The sequence below is a fragment of the Homarus americanus genome, unplaced genomic scaffold (genome assembly GCF_018991925.1).
Source record: "Homarus americanus isolate GMGI-L3 unplaced genomic scaffold, GMGI_Hamer_2.0 scaffold24694, whole genome shotgun sequence".
NCBI lineage: Eukaryota > Metazoa > Arthropoda > Malacostraca > Decapoda > Nephropidae > Homarus > Homarus americanus.
The window spans coordinates 7373141-7393440 of record NW_024732780.1 but is presented as its reverse complement, the minus strand read 5'-3'; the positions used below and the strand labels follow the sequence as shown (position 1 = coordinate 7393440).

The 20300-nt window shown below is 39.1% G+C and overlaps 2 protein-coding genes across 6 annotated transcripts; one reads left to right on the top strand and one right to left on the bottom strand.

Annotated features, from left to right (window-relative positions):
* Positions 1-528: 528 nt before the first annotated feature.
* Positions 529-6535, bottom strand: LOC121869020 (putative Dol-P-Glc:Glc(2)Man(9)GlcNAc(2)-PP-Dol alpha-1,2-glucosyltransferase). Its single transcript, XM_042370087.1, has 5 exons — positions 6254-6535; positions 3215-3400; positions 2644-2806; positions 2293-2420; positions 529-1439 (listed from the first exon to the last, which is right to left on the bottom strand). Exons 1-5 carry the CDS (start codon positions 6533-6535, stop codon positions 705-707), a joined length of 1494 nt encoding a protein of 497 aa, XP_042226021.1. The 3' UTR covers positions 529-704.
* On the top strand, positions 6461-18576 carry LOC121869021 (EKC/KEOPS complex subunit TPRKB-like). 5 transcript variants are annotated; one of them, XM_042370089.1, is made up of 7 exons: positions 7025-7247; positions 9624-9786; positions 10805-10922; positions 15196-15355; positions 15697-15819; positions 16566-16685; positions 18392-18576. In XM_042370089.1, the coding sequence occupies exons 2-7, from the start codon at positions 9762-9764 to the stop codon at positions 18536-18538; spliced, it is 693 nt and encodes a 230-aa protein (XP_042226023.1). In that variant the 5' UTR covers positions 7025-7247; positions 9624-9761; the 3' UTR covers positions 18539-18576. The 5 variants fall into 5 exon arrangements, with proteins under 5 accessions (XP_042226026.1, XP_042226023.1, XP_042226025.1 ...); XM_042370090.1 differs by lacking the exons at positions 7025-7247; positions 18392-18576 and adding an exon at positions 17964-18356 and having other exon boundaries at positions 8087-9786; XM_042370088.1 differs by lacking the exon at positions 7025-7247 and having other exon boundaries at positions 8088-9786.
* The last annotated feature ends 1724 nt before the right edge of the window (positions 18577-20300 follow it).

Here is a 20300-nt window from a genome sequence, read left to right as displayed (position 1 = left end):
GAGGGAGCCATGCTAACCCCCCTTCTCCCTGTGCCAGCTGCTCCCACATACAATATACTCTTACACTTATTTGTTCTTATTTTTATCTTTATAGTACTGTACAGTAGACAATTTTTTCTTTATTCATAACACAAATTCTGTTGTTACTTAAATATAACACTACAGTAAATAACAATCATCTTGGTGAAAACAGTTGTTGACAACCTAACATGTCTGACTTTCAACCCAGAGAGTTGTTTAAATTTTTTGTTGTTGTTTATGTAATATTTTTAATAACCTTGTTATACACTTACAGATCTTATTGTTGAAGTGCAGTAATAACATAATATCAACTGATTTTCTTTAAACAGTTCAGATAAGCAGTGTTATCTCCACCCCCCACATATTCGCATTTTTCGGACTGGGCTTTGACCCAATTAGTCCGATTTATCGAGATTCTACTATAATAAAAGGTAACTTATTTCTGAACCATTTGCACCTACACAACATTTTCTTCACCCAACATAATGAAATAATAAATAAAAAAAATATTATTCCAGTACTGCAATACAAACATCTTGAAACTAATGATAAATACTTCAGAAAATTACTAAGAATAAATCTCAACTTACAAAGAAATCACCATTAATAATAATAATTATAATAAACCAGTTGTACAATAGTGTAATTAATAAACCAGTAATAATAAGAGTGTGAGTGACTCACTACCAAATGATCCTCTGCAGCTCTGGAAGGTCTTCCCACACAAAGGTCTTACTGACAAATAAATAAAGAGTTAATGAATTTATGAGCAGGAAGTAGAGGGTCTCTATCCACAGTTGCCACCAGTTTCTGGATATATACTGCATCCGTGCCAGGAGAAAGGGGACGATGAAGTATCTCAACTCAAGTAACTTGTGTGGCACCACTGATGCGACCAGACACGCCAAAAACAGGGCCTTGAAAACAAAACTACGATTTTGAATAAATACATGGACCATGTACGCACCAAACATGTAAACTGGGACCATGAGATACCTGACAAACGAGAACCTTCCATATAATTTATTCCATAAGTAGAAAGTCAAGTGTCTGTTGTCGGCCAAGAGGTATGGGTGAACCAGTGTGTTGGAGTGAACCACCATCACTCCAACCACCAACACGGCCACGGCAAACGCTAGATGGCGACGACACAGCTTTATGAAGGGGCGGACGTGACTAGGGGTGTACGGCAGAGAGAAAACTAAAAAGAAGAGGCAGAAATAACCGAGCTGTGGGAGGTGCACGGTGGCTTCGTGAGCAGAGCGGTCGCCCACCACCACGCTGCCGTTGTACATGACAAAGAGGAGGAAGCCGGCCAGCACTATCCCATAGCTGAAGCAGTCGACCACAACATCTGCCAAAACCTCTGCCAAGCGATAAGGTTTTGCAGCTGCTTTCTTTATTTTCTTCATTAAAGCCTGTAAAAAAACACAGATTAAGAGAAGGTTACTAACATCTTATATTTAGCAATGCAACAAAATTCTACTTAATTTATACTGTACCTGCTGCCTCCAATATTAAATTATAATTATTATTGTTATCTGCCATACTGTATATCTCATACTGTACCCCCAACAGTACTGTACATTGTTTATTCATATTATACATAAATCATTACTATCATATCAATACTAGGCCTTAGCTGACTATACAGTACAGGTTTCCCTTGTTTAAAAATGGGGTTGTATTCCTGGAAAACATAAAGTTAAGCAAAATTATTGCTAAACGAGGAATAAAACCAAAGTACAGAGGGCGAACAACAGGTTAAAATGGCAGGATGGTGAACACTGAGTACAGTCTGTACTGTACTCAATATTAATAATAAACAAGTTTGTTATAAACGGTGTTGAAGTTAAATAATTTATTTATTAACACCAATCTTCTACAGTTGATGTGGTTCAGAGTTAAACAGCTTAGTAAGCAAAAGGTGAGCCTAATTCTAACAAATATCAAATTGCATATGTGAAAAATAAAAACAAGTTACCATGATAAATAATAAAATTCATAAATAGCATATCATAAAATTCAATAGCACATATATTATGTACAAAAAAAACCCAGCTCCTTCCACACTCAAACCATCATCTGGGTGACACAACACAGATCAGCCGGGCAGTCACCCAGCTGACTCCAAGATGTGAGTGTGTGCTGGTAGGCTGTGACGTCACATTGGGGTGGGAGTGGCAAGCCAGCTACGCCTCCACAAGTTCACACATACATTCACTTGACACACATCGTTTCTCTTGAGTGAAATTAACATTATTTGTTTACCTTTGTATCAGACAGAGTGTTTACTGGAGCTTTGAGCACCCTCACTCCCAGCACATCAACGGCCATCAACACACACAAGAATCCAACCCATATGATGTTGGTCTGCCGCATCATCACCGCCACCACACCTGTCCAACAACATATTCTTATACACTCCACCTAATAACTTCTAAAGCACAAAAACACAATATCTCACAAATGCCGTACAGTACATACACGAAACACGACAATTAACGTGATTATGGATTCTACAATACCGAACAAAACATTTTGCATTTTTTAAGATGACCATTAATATTACAGTACAGTACTTGATGGTGAGAGGCACACTCAATGAGGAGGTGAACAGACCCATGGCAGCAGCAGTGGTGGGAGCATGGTGAAGGTGCAGGAGGATCATCACCAGCACCACCAGGGTAGACAACACGTCTGTATAGTACAGGAAGGTGAACCAGTAGAGTACAGGAAGTAGGGACAGGTTCAACCCACTCAACATCACCTTCCAATTGTCCATCTGTAACCAACATCACAATACATTATTTCTGTATCACCACGAAAAGAAAAAGTACAGTATTTAAAACAACTTTGTGGAGTACAGAGATCACAATACTGTAGAGTAGTAGCTAAAACATGGAGCTTTTACCTGTGGAAGACCTACCCTGTCTGCCTCCTTAACCTACCCTGTCTGCCTCCTTAACCTACCCTGTCTGCCTCCTTAACCTACCCTGTCTGCCTCCTTAACCCACCCTGTCTGTCTCCTTAACCTACCCTGTCTGTCTCCTTAACCTACCCTGTCTGTCTCCTTAACCTACCCTATCTGTCTCCATGACCTACCCTATCTGTCTCCATGACCTACCCTATCTGTCTCCATGACCTACCCTATCTGTCTCCATGACCTACCCTATCTGTCTCCATGACCTACCCTGTCTCCGTGCAGGTGGATGAGCAGCTTGTGTATGGTGAGCAACATGAAGGCTGCAGCCACCAGGTTAGTGATGCGTAGAGAGAACACATCACACAGCTGCCGCCCCAACACCCACGACACTGGACCATTGAGACCGATAGAAAACAAATAGAGGCCTGGCAGTGTTGTGATCTTGGGGTCCCACTGTTGAACAAGACAATACACATTTATTTATATTAACACAAAAATGAAAGTGAGTGGTAGTGAAAAAGTGTATACAGTACACCTGAGATCCCATGTTGTAGCCATGACTGGATTAAATAATTTCAGTAGCTAGACAGATAAATGGTAAGGTTACACACACACACTGTAATTGTACCAAGCTGGTGAAGTCTACATGATAGCTGTACTCCCTGAGGCTGTGGGCACTGCTGTACTGTACTTTGTTTATTTGTTTCCTTTAGACTTTATTTTCTTCCCTTCAAGATAGTAAATAGTCAGGTTTGTATCATCTCCATATCTTCCGTCAAAGGTTTGGTAGGATCCATTTTTGGTAACTGTTAATGACAGTTGTTCGGGTTAACTACCTAACTAGTTATAAGTTTCTATAGAAGAAAACTTATTTTTTATGTAAATAATAACCCCAATTTGGCTGGAGGGATGCCACTTTTTCTATATTTTTTTCCCCAATTTTTTTTTCATAAATAAAGATGTTCCATCCCATCCACCTGACAATAATGACAACTCCATATTTGTGTTTTATTGTAAGCAGAAACATTTCATTAACACTACAAGTCATTAGGTAGCATACAATTGTTTAGTACTGCACTGAGTTGGTTAATAAGAAGCACTTGTCAACAGTTTAATATTAGTCATGTTTAAAGTTCAGTAAGTCCACGCTTAACGTTGTTTCAGTACTACGTCGCTAAACTTTAGAGACCCAAAATCTGTTTAATGTCCCGATGATCCGATACTACGTTGTTTTGCGTCGTCAGACTACATTTTACGGTGCATCACCTCATCTGGCCGCGCTATGCTCTCTCGGCGTGGTGCAGAGTCTCAATGACTCACTGCCCTCCTCTGCTCCCACCCTCCTCCTCTCCAGCCATACTCGTCCACTCCCGCCCTCTTCCGCTCCCGCCACACTCCTCCCCTCCTGCCATCCACTTCCTCCACTTCACTACCCACCACACACTCGCTCTACCACCTCCGCCAATCGGTGAGTACCAATACAAACTTAGTAGTTGTATATGTATGCATTATTTTCTATAGAAATGACAAGGATTTTCTGTATATGTAATGTATTTCATGGGGCAAAGGGAGGCTCAGGAACGTAACTCCCATGTTTTATCTATTTCTTATGGGGAAAATTGATCCGCTTAACATTGTTTCGTATAACGTTGCGTTTTTAGGAACGTAACCCCGACATTAAGCGAGGACTTACTGTACTTGTAATACTGTATAGTATAGTACCGGGCACAGTATCAATGTGGCAGCAGCAGCTTCACAACAGCAGCATAATTTTCCTTGTCCTTTCCATGCATGGAAACAATCAAAGTTGTTGTTGTTGTTATTATTATTATTATTATTATTATTATTACATTATGCTGTACTGGGTATTATTTTACAAGTGGACTCTCAAAAGAGGTTTACAAATGAATAATTGCTATAGATAGATCTCACTCATCTCTCTATCAATTTTCCTTACAGTATTTCTATCACAATTTACATGTGAGTGAGATACAGTAGTACAGTATTTGACAATTTTGATTATATACCAAAAATAATCTTCTGAAAAATCTGCTGAGTCACTGCATGTGATTTCGTTGTTTACAACTGACACGCTCAATCCGAGCGTGTTCTCACGTCCACAAAAAACGGATAAGGGGTGACCTAATTGAGGTGTATAAACATCTCAAGGGGCACTACTCAGTCGAGTGCCCTTACCTAGAGCTGGCGGACGCTTGCCCCTACAGGGGATCACAGCTCAAGGTTAAAGAAGCTGCAAGTCCAGAAAACTGTGAGGGCAAGCTTTTTTGGAGTGAGAGTTGTGAACTCTTGGAACAATCTACCAGAGTGTTGTGACGGCACCGAGTGCAAGCTCTTTCAAGACAAGACTTGACCAACACTGGAGCGGGTTCAGGTACATTCAGGAGCCAGTACATGCCCAGTACTTGTCAACATTGTGTGACAGAGACGTGACCGATTGCCCAAGCGGCTAACGAGCCAATCGGGGGTGAAGAGGATAAAAGTAAAAAGTAAAAGTATGATGTTCCAACAAAGTTGATTTCATTAGTACCAGCTCACAAAATAAGTACATGTACAGTACTTTCTGTTTAATATGGCAGGGTGGCCACCTGTAAAATTTTACCATATACTGTACAGTACAGTACTGTACTATGATTTATTATACAGTATATACAGTAAGATGAGCCTTCAAGCTGATCTGACCAACCTATCCTTGGATGGAGGTACAGTACTGTATATATTATTAGTAGTATTATTACAGTACTAAAATATTATTATCATATTCTGTTAAGTTATGTATGTTCAGTTTAGTTAGGGAATGTAGATTAGGTATGGTTAGGTTAGGAAGGTAAGTCAGTGGGTTATTCATTGGTAGGGACAACACCATCGTGTACTTAAGAGGTAAAAAAAATTCTTATAAATATTCCATCAGACTGAATGGGTTAAATCAGCATGAGTAAAGATCCTATCTTAAAATTCCAAATAAGAGTGCTGAAGCCATCAAGTGAAAACTGATGCTAGTAAAAATAGCCATAAGGATGATAAGTTCATATGTATGAGCTAAGATAAAATTTAATAATAAATTATTCAGCAATGTCTGAAATTATGAAAAACCTCAAAATCTTAATTTGTATTATTTTGTAGTTGTTTTCGTTATTTAGCATTACATCTTACTAGCTGTTGTATGTCCTTTAATACTTCCCTATGACCTTTATTGTTCAGTGTTTGTGATATAAACCATGGTAGACCTATTTTAACACACAAAGGCCAAAAAGGTACAGTGCAGTAGAGAGACGCACGGTACAGTACCTCTTGGAATTTGCTGTCACAGTACTTCTGGGCCTGAGGTATGTGGAAAACCTCGTCTATGAAGGGCGTGGGCTGCACCGTGTACACCACCACCAGGCACACGTAGGAGACGGCCGTGAAGCTCACAATCACCAGCGGGAAGATGAAGGACGGCTGAGGCGACCCCATCATTGTCCTACTACTGAACTGACTGAGAGTCTGACGCTTGTTGACGACGTTCTTCAGCACTAGCTGACTGTGTTGACGTTCACCACCACCAGCTGACTTGCTAACGTTCTTCATCCACCACCGTGATCATGTAGAGTACACTCAGTACAGTACTGTTGTCTGTTGCCCCGTCTGGTCCCCGAGATATGCTAGAGACTGTCAGTTGATTGAAAACTTCCAAAGGAGGGCCACCAGACTGGTGCCTGCACTACAGCACCTCAGTCACCTAGAGATAAGAACACCTGCAGCTGCCTAGCTTATACTATAGCCAGACAAGGGCTAACTTAAAGAGCTGACGTCCGCCCCACTAGAGGTCACAGCTTAAGGTTGAAGAAGCCACGAGTTCAGACATTTATATGAGCATTACTTAAAATTAAAAAGCAACAAGCATAGTAGTAGGCTCACTATACTGCGGCCCGGGTATGGGAACATTGTTGTTCAGTGTTACTACTGAAGTGTAAGGTTAAAATTATTATCAGTCTGATACTGAACTATTAAGAATATGCGTATTATGATACACCTTCCTCTATTTTCCCCTTCTCAAAAATTAATTATTTTTTAATTAAGTTATTATTTTCACCCCAAACATATATATTGTGTATTTTATGCTAAGTCGTCATTTCTAGTATTTTTATATATTTATTTTCTAAGTCAACAAAGGCTGAAGGCTACAAACTGTTCCAAATCGGCTTTAAAGATAAATTGAAATGATAGTGAATAAAAAAGTTTTGTTTAGAATATGAGTCAAAAGTAAACAAAGAGGCGAGGGTGGCTGCTGTGCTGTGAGGTAATGTACTGTAACACGTTCATACACCTTCATGGTGCAGGTATACAGGTACATAATGGAATGCATGTTAGTTATTTGGGCGGTGGATTTACGTTTCTGTTACACTGTTAGCAGGTACTGGATATGTACTGGTTCTCTGTTACACTGTTAGCAGGTACTGGATATGTACTGGTTCTCTGTTACACTGTTAGCAGGTACTGGATATGTACTGGTTCTCTGTTACACTGTTAGCAGGTACTGGATATGTACTGGTTCTCTGTTACACTGTTAGCAGGTACTGGATATGTACTGGTTCTCTGTTACACACTGTTAGCAGGTACTGGATATGTACTGGTTCTCTGTTACACACTGTTAGCAGGTACTGGATATGTACTGGTTCTCTGTTTCACACTGTTAGCAGGTACTGGATATGTACTGGTTCTCTGTTACACACTGTACTGGATATGTACACACACTGTTAGCAGGTACTGATATGTACTGGTTCTCTGTTACACACTGTTTACTATGTACTGGTTCTCTGTTACACTGTTAGCAGGTACTGGATATGTACTGGTTCTCTGTTACACACTGTTAGCAGGTACTGATATGTACTGGTTCTCTGTTACACACTGTTAGCAGGTACTGGATATGTACTGGTTCTCTGTTACACACTGTTAGCAGGTACTGGATATGTACTGGTTCTCTGTTACACACTGTTAGCAGGTACTGGATATGTACTGGTTCTCTGTTACACACTGTTAGCAGGTACTGGATATGTACTGGTTCTCTGTTACACACTGTTAGCAGGTACTGGATATGTACTGGTTCTCTGTTACACTGTTAGCAGGTACTGGATATGTACTGGTTCTCTGTTACACACTGTTAGCAGGTACTGGATATGTACTGGTTCTCTGTTACACACTGTTAGCAGGTACTGGATATGTACTGGTTCTCTGTTACACGCTGTTAGCAGGTACTGGATATGTACTGGTTCTCTGTTACACACTGTTAGCAGGTACTAGGCATGTACTGGCTCCAGAATGTGTCTGTGTTGGTCAAGTCTGATCTTGAATGAGCTCATTTGGTGCTATCACAACACTGGCAGATTGGGTTAATATATAGGAGTAACCCGTGGACGAGTTATTTTCAGTACTGTTTATTTTCTTACATTATTTTTCATCAGTGAGTTCTGATATGATAATCATTTATTGTGGAATTTTTTTGTACCATAGATAATTAGGCACTTAGGTGCGCCCTAGTTTGTCTTCCAGGCGGTAATGACGCCTCGCTTAGCTGAGTCGCTTTTACTGCTCCCGGGGCAGTTTGTTTTTCAGCAGGTAAATTTTTACTTTCGGGCATGAGTCCCTAGGGGTTGACCAATATGTTTTTCCATTGTATTTTGGTGTGTTTTAAACGAATCTGACCTTCATTTTTGGCGGAAATTGCTAGTTTTTGCCCCCCCCCAATTGATAGTGGGGGAAAGCCTGGGAAATTGAGGTTTTAACCTAACCCCTAGCCAGAGGGCTCTGTCCCTGGACTCCCGGTAGGCTTAGCTTAAACTAACCTAACCTATCCTATCCTATTCATTTCCAACTAATATAAATGGGGTTCAAAAGACTCAAAATAATGAGATCTAAATGTTTCAGTAGTTTTAAACTTTGGGGCGCCCCATGTCCGAAAGTACAATACCTTAGTTAGAAGTGGAAGGACCAGGGATAGATTCAGGGTCAACCTCTGATGCTAGTTCCTTCTAAATTTACAAGGCAATTTACAGTGCGGGCACTCAACAGACGTAGGGAGAACACCTGATTGTGTAGGAATTGGATAGCTTGATCGTCTTTCTCGTAAAACTCGGCAATAAACTTAAAATAATCGTAGGATCACGATTCACACCCAACCTCTACCACGGCCATTGCTACACAGGGCATTGAAATTGAAATCCTTCAAATCTGTACCTTGGCTCCTCCCTTTAAAAAAATAAAATTTTGATTGGTCGAAAAAAATTCGCGTGATGAGATGGATATGTCATTGTTCACGACTGGAACATGTCACGCGTGCGTGATGTAAACGCGCTCATAATTAGCTCGCATTCACGACGGTAACATCTCCTCACATAGACGAACACTGAAAAGTACGTAAATTTAATTAAATTCAATTGTGTCATTACTGTATTATCCATTTCTGCCAGAATAGGGAGATCTAAATGTTTCAGTAGTTTATAACTTTGGGGCACGCTATGCCCGAAAGTAAAAATAATACCTTTCAGCATGTCGTGTGAAGGTTGTCGCTGGTCTTACATGTATGTAATTTGTGAATCTAGGGATAAAGACAACGAGACCACGGCATTGTTCCTTTAAATAGAGACTGTCCACACTGCAGGAATTCCTGTGCTTTCAGATGAGCTGATCAGTGGTGAAGAGGATAAAAATATCACTTCCTCAGTTCCATGGCTCGATGTTTCCCGCCATCACAATAAATCACTCTGCCGCCTGGGCTGCATAGTGCCGATGCACTGTATCATTTTATGTCCAGAAAATGCCTCAAATTTCACCATATGATAGTAAGTTCTTTCTGTTTAATATATGGGGGGGTTAGGCAGAGCCCCATAAGGCAGTTACCAGTAGGCAAGGTTAGGTAGGTTTGTTTGGTGAAGTTGGTTAGGTCTGTTCTTCATACCGACAAATTTTAAGTAACTTTTCTTTTAAAATTATCCATTTTTTAACACATTTGCACAAACTACAACAGTGTCCGCTGTAAATAACAGTGAAAATCCAGCTTTTTCTAATAATTTTCAAGCAATTTTGGCCACGGGTTAGTCCTACATAATTACCGCAGATTGTTCCAACAGTTCACAACTCTCACTCTGAAAACGTTTGCCCTCACAATTTTCTGAACTCATGGCTTCTTCAACCTTAAGCTGTGACCTCTAGTGGGGCGGACGTCCATCAGCTCTGAGGTGTTCATAGACTTTAAGTTAGCCCTTGTCTGGCTATAGTATAAGCTAGGGAGCTGCAGGTGTTCTAATCTCTAGGTGACTGAGGTGCTGTAGTGCAGGCACCAATCTGGTGGCCCTCCTTAGGACGTTTTCAATCAACTGACAGTCTCTAGCATATCTCGGGGACCAGACGGGGCAACAACACAGCTAATATAGACGACCTCACAGCTGACGTGTTTTTGTTGTTGCTTTTTCATCAGTGAATATTGAGTCATATATGGGGAGATAGAGAAAAAAATTAAAAATAATTTGTTCTCTAACGTTTTCATTGGAAATTTATAGTTTTCTTGTTATTTTAACTTCTTTTATAATAATCAGCCAATCAGCTTGAGTTGATATGACATCATAGTCGTGCGTGCCACTCAGCGTGAGTGCCGATGTGACGTAATACTTGTGCGCTAATCAACACAAGTCTCCATTTGCGGGCAGTTGGAAGATGGCGTCTGTGTGAGAATGATGTACTGTACAATGACTGGCTGACACATTATTCAGCACATTTTGGACAGTGAAGCAGCAGCCGTTGACATTTTTAGGGCTCACGGTGTTCTTGTTTCATCTGTAAAGTGTCCAAGATGTATTTCAGAGTGTCAGTACTGTGTAGATCACCATGCATGGTACTGTGGTAAGAGGCGGACACTGACCAAGACACCATTTCCTCATTCAAGTTGCATCACTCTATCCTCTTGTATCTATTACTTAAGGTAAGTTTCTTACACACTGGGGGTTAGGTTAGGTTAGGGTGTTATATTTTTTTGTGTTTTTACATTGCTTGACCTTCCACTTTTCTTTTTTCAATGTCTCAACTACTGCTCATTTCCAACGGCAATGAAGGTTATGCTGTATTTGTGTTTAACATGATGATTTACACTATAAAAACCCATTTTCAGAGGTCAATTAGGTGGTACCTAATCATTTTTTGAGGGGGAAATTGCTTTGTTTGGTAAATAATTAGGTGAATAGGCACACACTACTTTGTCTTTGCTGGCATGATGCGGCAGCACACAGTCAAGCATCTCCAGTTGATGCCAGTTGCTATTGTATGTTTATGAGCCTTATGATCGGGCAGCAGCTGCTCTCACGTCCACAAAAAACATTAAATTACACCATATAGTAAGTTCTTTCTGTTTAATTAACCCTTAAAGGTCTGATGTATCTTGGGAAGTCTCCATTCAGAAACTGAATAATAAGCTAAAAAATGAAAATCATAAAATGAATGTTTTAGTCTTATGAAATGTTAGACATACATGTTAGTCAATAGGAAATAACATAATTAACATAATTATTACTGTACTCACCACCTGTGGTTATTGGTGAGTCATGGTACCTCAGCACCCCCCTATCTTGGAGTGAACGGTGGTGCACTACCAACTCACTCCATGTTCTTACAACACCTTCACATGGTTCCTTATTATTACAGTACATTCACCACTCTGTGGCAGGGCTTGGGAGCTGGAGTTCTAAGTGGATAATCCAGAGAGGTAGACGCACAACCTTCCTCTTTGGTGACAACTGTTGGACTGTTTTTTGTTTAAGATGCTGTGGGGGATGAGCTTTGCCACAATAGTAGTCACGCTACTCATGCGGGAAAATTAACAAATGAAGCACTAGATAGACGACATCAGACCCCTACTGCGTCGGACGATGTCAGACCTTTAAGGGTTAATATGCCGGGGGGGTTTTGAGAGTGGAGCCTCACGGCTAGGAAGTTAGGTAAGGGTAGGTAGGTTTCGTTGGTTAGGTTGGTGAGGTCATCTAACAATGCTTCTGCCACTTGTGTTCTTATCAACTAAGGTTAGATTAGGTTTAATTTAGAAATAACCACTTTTTAACACATTTTCCCGAACTACAACAGTGTCCACTACTGTATAAAACACAGTGAAATTGTGATGCTCTTAAATTCGTTTTCTATAAAAATCAGCAGCTGTGAAGTTGTAAATAATTACTGACAGTACTTCAGACAGGGAAGTATCTCGCTCTTGAAGAGCATTACGAGGTGTGTAAACAAGCTTTTTATAAGACCTACTAGCGTAGTTATTTGTCACCTTCTCATAATTATTCGAGAACTTCAGTTCGTTGTCAATATACACACCCAGGTTCTTTTCACATTTGATCTTCGTTAATGCTGTTTCTTTGTCACATTGGGACACATGTTACTTTTTACTTTTACTTCACAGGTAGTAGACAGCTACCAAACAGGGAGGTACTTCCGCCTGGGAAGATATTGGGAGCAAAATGTGTTGTCTAATGGTAGACCCTGCTGCCATGTGTGACCAAGTCCCAGGTTGATGACCTGTCTTTTTGCCTCATTTACACACAATTGCAGGGTCTCAATTGTCTCTTACTATTGACAACACAACATATATAACCATACTCACTCTTGATCTGTTCTATTCTGTGGTCCTGTCACCGCCATTGTTAGTGATAAAACATAAATGTGTCGTACAATTCTGTACAGGTGTACTATATAACTACAGTATTACAAGTAGCAGCAACTTGTCAACAATTTTGGTTGAGGCATTATAAATTATTTCTTTAATTAATAATTACTGTACAGCTTATATTGAAGATTTACAGAAATTTTTTATTAGTTGTTTGTGATTTTGTCCTGCGTGACATATCACATCCGAAGAACATTTCATGCCTGTGAACACACACAGAGACTACCTATCCATTGGTCCTGGGGGTCCAGACCCCTCTTTTTAATCAGAAAATTCCAATACTTTTTCTTTTTTGTACTCAGCCATTTTTGTATACAGTGGGGTTGGGATATATCGCCACTCTATATTAAAATAAATTATATCGTTGCTTGCAAAATTATCAAAATTTTCCTATATACGTATAGCGATAATTTTTTTTATTTCGCAAGGGAAATCGGGCAGGAAATATTTCAAATGTACCACCATGGCAAACAAATGTGTTATTTGCTCACCAGAGGCGCCACCGTGGCTGCTCACTCACGCATTCACGCTCACCCGCTCAATTTTTCTGAGTGAGTGACGAGTAAGCAGCCGACTCTGCTGTAGATTACGACTTCTAAGGTGAGTGTAAATGGGTTGCTAGTGACGTGAAAAGTGAAGTGAGGATAATGGAAATGATTTAAAACTGTAACTAATATTTTTGGTTTGTTCGTTTATGATTGTTAAGTGAGGGTGGCAGTGTGTCGTCTGTTCTCTGGATGGCGCATCAGCTGTCGAGTCTGGTGCAGATTCAAATTTTTAAAACGAATGTAAATTGGTTGCTAGTGACGTGAAAAGTGAAGAGAAGAGAAGAGAATGGAAAGCTTACTGGAAAAGATTTCATACTGTAACTAATATTTTGGGTGTTTGTTTATGTAGGAATGGGATCGTCAAGTGAGGGTGGCAGTGTGGCACCTGCTGCCGAGTCTGGTGTTCCCAGGATGGTGCGTCAGCTGCTGAGTCTAGTGTTCCCGAATCTGGTGTTCCTTGATATAGATATTGAAACAGCCTATTGTTCCTGAGTCTAGTGTTCATTGTTGCTTAATTAGTAAGAAAATAAAATCGCTAAGTCAAGTTTAGTCACTTTTTTGGGCCTCCAGAGCCTAATCCTATTTTCCCCATTGATTACACATAATTATATATCTTGATTTAGTATACATATAGCGAAGATCGTTGGACCCTATCATGCGATAGATAATGACCCTACTGTAGTAAAAAGTAATTACTATTGACCTCGAATATCTCCTAATATCAAGTGCACATGGCCTTAAAATGCCCATGATACAGTATTGGTCAGTCTTATAATGAAACTGAACTGTTGCCAGCATCAATAATAAATGATTTAGTTCATGAAGAATCTGTGTGGCGATGTTTAGAGAGTGCAGAGAAAGACTTTGACCAGTACGTGATTGATTGTGACGAGGCCGTTAAAGTTATACGCACTCCTCAGGATTTACGTAACTTCCAGTTACTGTGATCTTCAGGGATAATAAAACAAAGGAACTAAACAAAGTAAGATTGTAATACTATTATCTTAGTACTGTTTTCACCAAAGATTATGCAAGCTTTCTCCGCCTTTGTATTCGTATGTAAATTATGGGGGTGTTTCCTTATTATTACAAACTATTATACTTAACAATATTATAAATTTTTGGCTAATAATAGGGACGGAAAGATGAATACCGATAGGCAAAATAGTTTATTATTATTATTATTTATTCTATTATTTTTTTGGGGGGGGGTTATGGGGGGTGGGTGTAAGACAAGTGCTGTTTTTGGTGATCATTAACTTGTTTTACAGTATTAGCCATCAATAATAAGAAACTTTTGCAGAAAAGCACAATTCTTGTTGGTTTGAAGCTCAAACAACTGTACATCACGGGTAGTTATTCTCATTCAACTCGCGATAAAATAAATAACTATTCACAGGACTAACTTCCAGTTTTCACAGTTCGCTCGGAGAGGGATTGAGCTGCACGATAAAAAAATTAACCCTCTAGCTTAAAAAAAAAAACAGTTTTGGTTGTTTGAACTTCAAAAAACTTTTAACACTTTTTCTCAGCTTTTTTTTATTTGGTGCTTCACCCCTTCTAATGCGAGCATCTCGTTTGCACTAAATTGATAAAATTCCCAAAGTACTGTACAGTAGCAGGTATTGTACTGTACTGCTACATTCCAACTTGTTCTTATTTGCCACACTGATAATTGTGCAACCATATAATCATGCAGGTCTAGGAAGGGTGATCATTCTGCAACAATGTTACCACTCTGATCATGACCTCACCAACATTGCATGTTACCTTACATTGACTTAGCCCAGGTGGGGGAGCTTAATGCTGTGTTATTGTCGAGCAAGTGTTATTCTTTTCCTGTGCTTTATTGGTTGCATCTGCTTAATATGTCTGAAGATTGTTTAATGTAATTTGTTAATATAAAAATGATGCTACAGTATATGGTGTATATTAAGACAAAAGATGTGGGGATTCCCTCTCTGTAGCTACACACTTTACTTTTACAGGTTGATGAAGAGCAACAGTATGAGTGTGACAGTCAGCCTAGAAGATGCAGCTCACAGTAGATGCCACATCTTGCTGTACAGTAAAGTGGAGAATGCAGCTGAGGTACGTCAGTTAATAATGAAGGGCCAGGTGGAGGCCAGTCTAATTAAACCTGCGATGGTAAGTAATGAACAAATGTCTAGTTTATACTGTACAGGTGTTTTAACCTTTGTTTGTTGATATTTCTGTCTTAATGTTGAGATAAGTGGTAGTTTATGCTCTCATAGTGAAACAAGTAGTAGTTTATGCTCTCATAGTGAGACAGTAGTAGCTTATGCTCTCATAGTGAGACAGTAGTAGCTTATGCTCTTAGTGAAACAAGTACCGGTAGTAGCTTATGCTCTCATATAAGTAGAGTACTGAGCAGAGCAGCATAACATAAGATATAAGTACTGTGTTATATTCTGTGTTATGGTGAACCATTATACCTTAATACTGTACCACCATGTGATTTATTACAGGTCGTGGACACCTTCCAAGTAATAGTGGCGGCAAACAAAGCTGTACGGTCTCTGGCTGCCAAGAAGATGGTGACTCGTTCCGTCTTTGCCGAAATCATTTTTAATTTGTCCCCAACAAAAAATGTAAATATTGTATTAGATTTTTATAAGCCTTTTTCATCCTTAATGGTAGGTGACCAAAAATCTATCCTGTCCTCCCAAATATGAATTATACATGCTGTACTGTGTAATGGGCCGAGTTTCTTTACTTCATATTTTACCATCCAGATATTCTTTTCTGTTATTATTCTTCAATTCTTAATTTAATATATATACCTTATATTCTGGCTTATATTCATATTTAGTATTCTTTTCTTAGTTATGTATGTTTTTATATTAAACTTTAATGGTGTATTTATTTAATAATTTCTATGCTGGGTCTTTAGTTCCACAATGTACATAAATGTCTTATATTTCTTTGCTTATACTTTCCAAGTCTTTCATTTCTTTTCATATACAGGTATAAAATTATATTTTCTAAATTTCAATGTCTTTACCTTTCTGAAGTATATACTGTACTCTGTTTTTACTTATATTCTCATACATGGGTTAGTCTGGGAAACCATGTTATTCTTAGTACAACACTGATTATACTTACAAGGGTAGGCTGCCACCACCCAGACTTTTGTTACAATATAACATAACTCATGGAAAGCTTATGGGTAGTGTGGTAGATGTATAGGCACGTGAGTAAGTATTATTTTCTGGGAACCAATGTTTAGAAGGAATAGTTTGTTTCAAGTGTGTATTTCTGGTACAATACTGTACTGCTTTACAGTATAATAGATAATGATCATAGTTGTAAATATTAACTTTGAGGGAATCTTCAGATTACAGATTCACTGAAGAACTTTGGCCTAGGTGATGGTGACACAGAGATTCTGGCAGTGGTTCTGGATGAAGAATCTGGAGAAAAAGTGAAGAAATTAAAGAGCCAGATAAGAGGAGAGGTAAGTTAGTGTACTGTACTGTTAGTGTGTGTGCCTGACATTGACAGTACTGTACTGAGCAGTTCATGTACTTCCTTGATTAACTAAAGTAATAGATATACAGTAACACCTGAATTGTGATTGATAAAGGAGACCATCATTTGAGGTCAGTTCAATTCGGTAGTTGAATATCATTAATGAATGATTAGACCAACCCTCTACTGTGTCTGTCTTTCAGCAGCATTTAGGTCAATATTTATTATTTATTTTTGTTATAGTAAAATGAGTTAAGTTGTGCAGGTCATTATTAAGAGAGTTTGTTACATGTTAACTTTAAAACAATTGTTGTGTTAACTTTAATACTGTACAATTGCTTATTATATGATTAATGTATAAACTTTGACTGGTTGACGATGACACTAACATTGTCTTTAAGTTGTAATCTTTTGTCAGTTGCCCAACAAAATTTTTATCAAACAGTAGCTACAGTATGGACATTGCTATGGCCTATTAGTTACTGATCACATGACCTGTGACATTACCTGCTGTAGAGCCAGATCTACCAAGGGGCTGGCTATATTCTGGAACAAGAAAACTGTCCTTTACACAGTTGTGTAGTGTAAAGTTACATTTATTTTGACTGAATCTACACTGGTCTTGTTTCTGCATAATTGATATTGGTTCAGAATAATACAATGGGTTTCACCCTCTTAATGGTGAGTTGTGCTGGAAAGTTGGTATTGTGACATATGACCAGCTCCTTCCCTTTTCCAGTTGGTCTGGAATCTTACAAGTCACTCGTTGAAAAATTTTAGGCCATAAACCCAATATAGTGCCTTATTGTACTTGTACATTCCATTTTATGGCCAAGGGAAACTTAAGGGACTTGGAATATATCCTCTTCTTTAGTGGATTTACTTAACAGCCAAAAAAAAAAAAAAGTGAAAATTTACCTTGAGACTCAAATTAATGACTTAGGGGACCATGACATGTAAATTGGTTAAGGGTTTGCCAGACCTTACAATCCTTTCAAAGCAAAGCTGTACCATGGTTGAGGTTTTACCCACACTGACCACAGATTTACCTGGCAAATACCAGTTTAACCAACCCTAACACTGGCAAGTGTAGTATAGTGGCCATGCCCCAGAATAGAGTAAGTACCCTGGATAAGGCAAGATCTATCAGGGTTGTTCTGTAGGAAGGAATTTCATAAGTCACTTGACTTTTCCTTTTGGCAATAAAATGGTATTTCAAAGTTCAATATTTTGTTTTTCTAATATACCCTTTTCACTTCCATAGTTCCATAGCTCAGTGGTAGAGCATTAGTTTTGCAAGCAAAGGGTCCCAGCTGGTGTGGAGGACTGGGTCCCTCCTTGTACACTAATCCTTAAACACTCACCAGTGAAATGAGTACTGTACACTATCTGCTGTGTTGCTGGTGGTGAAACAGCCTTTGAGTGGACTAGCACCCTGCCAAGGGGTAGGGTAAGCCACTTGTTGCTGAATGCTAAGAATATGGGGAAGAGCACCTGTCTGGCCAGCCTGCATCATGGCAGGATTGAATGCATGAAAAGCTACTAAAAACCTGATAATAATACCAACTTGGGAATGCACGTGGGGAGAATACACTAGTAGTACTGTACTGTATTGTCTTACAGAAACAATATTATGGGATTAAAACCTTTTAAAGTAGGGAGCATTTTAATTACATATAAAATAATTTTCAGCTAACAGCAGTTACAGAGGTGTTGAATCTGACAAACCAAGCCAGAGTGAAACAGCTGTACAAGGTGACTGATTCCGAGTTGAGAGTGACCAGCCTTCTAGATGCAGTTGTTTCCCGAATGGCATGTAAAGAATTCCTCGTCATGTAATATTTACCTCAACACATGAAAACAAATTTTAAAGTAAATATGATTGTTTTATTGGCATTTTGATGGTACATTTAACTTTTTAAAAACTGTTAGGCTAAATCTTGGGAGCTGGGATAAGTTGTTTTCTTTTAACCTGATATTTGACAAAACTGCACTGTACACTACCACAAGATGATATAACATGACCATCTACACAACACCCCTGTACTGTACACTACCACAAGATGATATAACATGACCATCTTCACAATACCCCTGTACTGAACACTACCACAAGATGATATAACATGACCATCTTCACCTACATGGAACTGTACATGTGGAGGGATAAAGGAGCAGGAGGTGGGTGAGGCCTTACCTGAATATTTTTAAAGTATTCGCCTGAGTTCCAGTGACTGCTTGAAGACGACATAGTCAATATGTATCTTCAGAGTTCCAGGCTAAATTTGGTTGATTAGCATAATCATTATTGGGTTGGTCAACAAGATGCTTTTGAGGTATTTGGTGAACTTTATTTAGCTCTTGTAGAAACTGTAAAATATTAAACATTACTGAGGATAGAGAATCATTGAACTTCAAGTGAATTTTTAAAGGAAAATCAGTTCCTTGCAATTACCGTACACTACATAGTTTGAATTTACGATGTCATTTACTGTGTCACAATGCACTTGGTTACATAAAACCTCTCAGTGTAAGTCTTCAAGGTCACACTATTGACATCTGCACAGCTATGTCAGAGGTAAACAGTGTTGTGGTGATACTGATCAAGTTGGCGACACTTGATACATAGAAACTGTTGCCTCAGTTAATGCCCCTACAGGCAGATTAATAGCTCAACTTACCAGAAGTTTCCCTCAAAGAATATTTCCATCTCACTTATTTCTCAGCAGCTCATCATGATCTTTATTGATAAATGACTCGGAATGGAAGAAAAAGGTTTGGAGGTACAAAGAATCAATGGTCAGTGATCTTCCATCACCAGAGTGTTGAAACAGAACTGGAGTGCTGGCAGCAGAAATAGAATGCTTGTAAGTCAGACTTGCCAAACTCCCTCACAGCTACACTCAAGCAAACCTCTCCTTTATTTTATCCCAGCATAATTATCATATTATGCTCCAAGTCAGTGCAACCTTACCAGTCAGTTCATGGGAATGCCAGTGCTCCATCAGTCAAGTGAAGAATCTCAAAAGTTACCTGGACTCTACAGTGAGACAAGACAGATAAAATGGTCTAGCCTTGTTAAATATACTGTTTTTAGAAACATAAACAAAGCTTATCCAAGATGGATGGAATTAGTAGATACTGTATTTTGAATTATAAAACAGCATCAGCCAGTAAATGATTTCTTCATATTAACTGTGCAAACTAATCCTGATTAAAGATTACATTGTGTTAACTAACCTTGATTTATTGTGTTAAATTTTGTGGTTTCAAGTATTATGATGACGAGTGTGTAGCACAATACAGTATATATACAGTGCAGTATTAATACAGTATTACTCTAGTCTATCCTATTAAACATTATATATTTTGTTATTAAATGTTTATGTATACAGTTAACCCTCGCTTTACGCGGTCCCACATTCCGCGTTTCCACGTTTACGCGGTACCCTGCCAAAACCGGAATGCTCACATTCCGCGGTGCGTGTACCCCTTTATGCGGAGAGCGGCTGGCGAGCCGCGCCATTTTTGGATCCAAACCTCCCGCCATCCGCCATGTTGTGTAAGCGGCGCGAGCAGGGTGCGCACAAGGTCGCCCAGT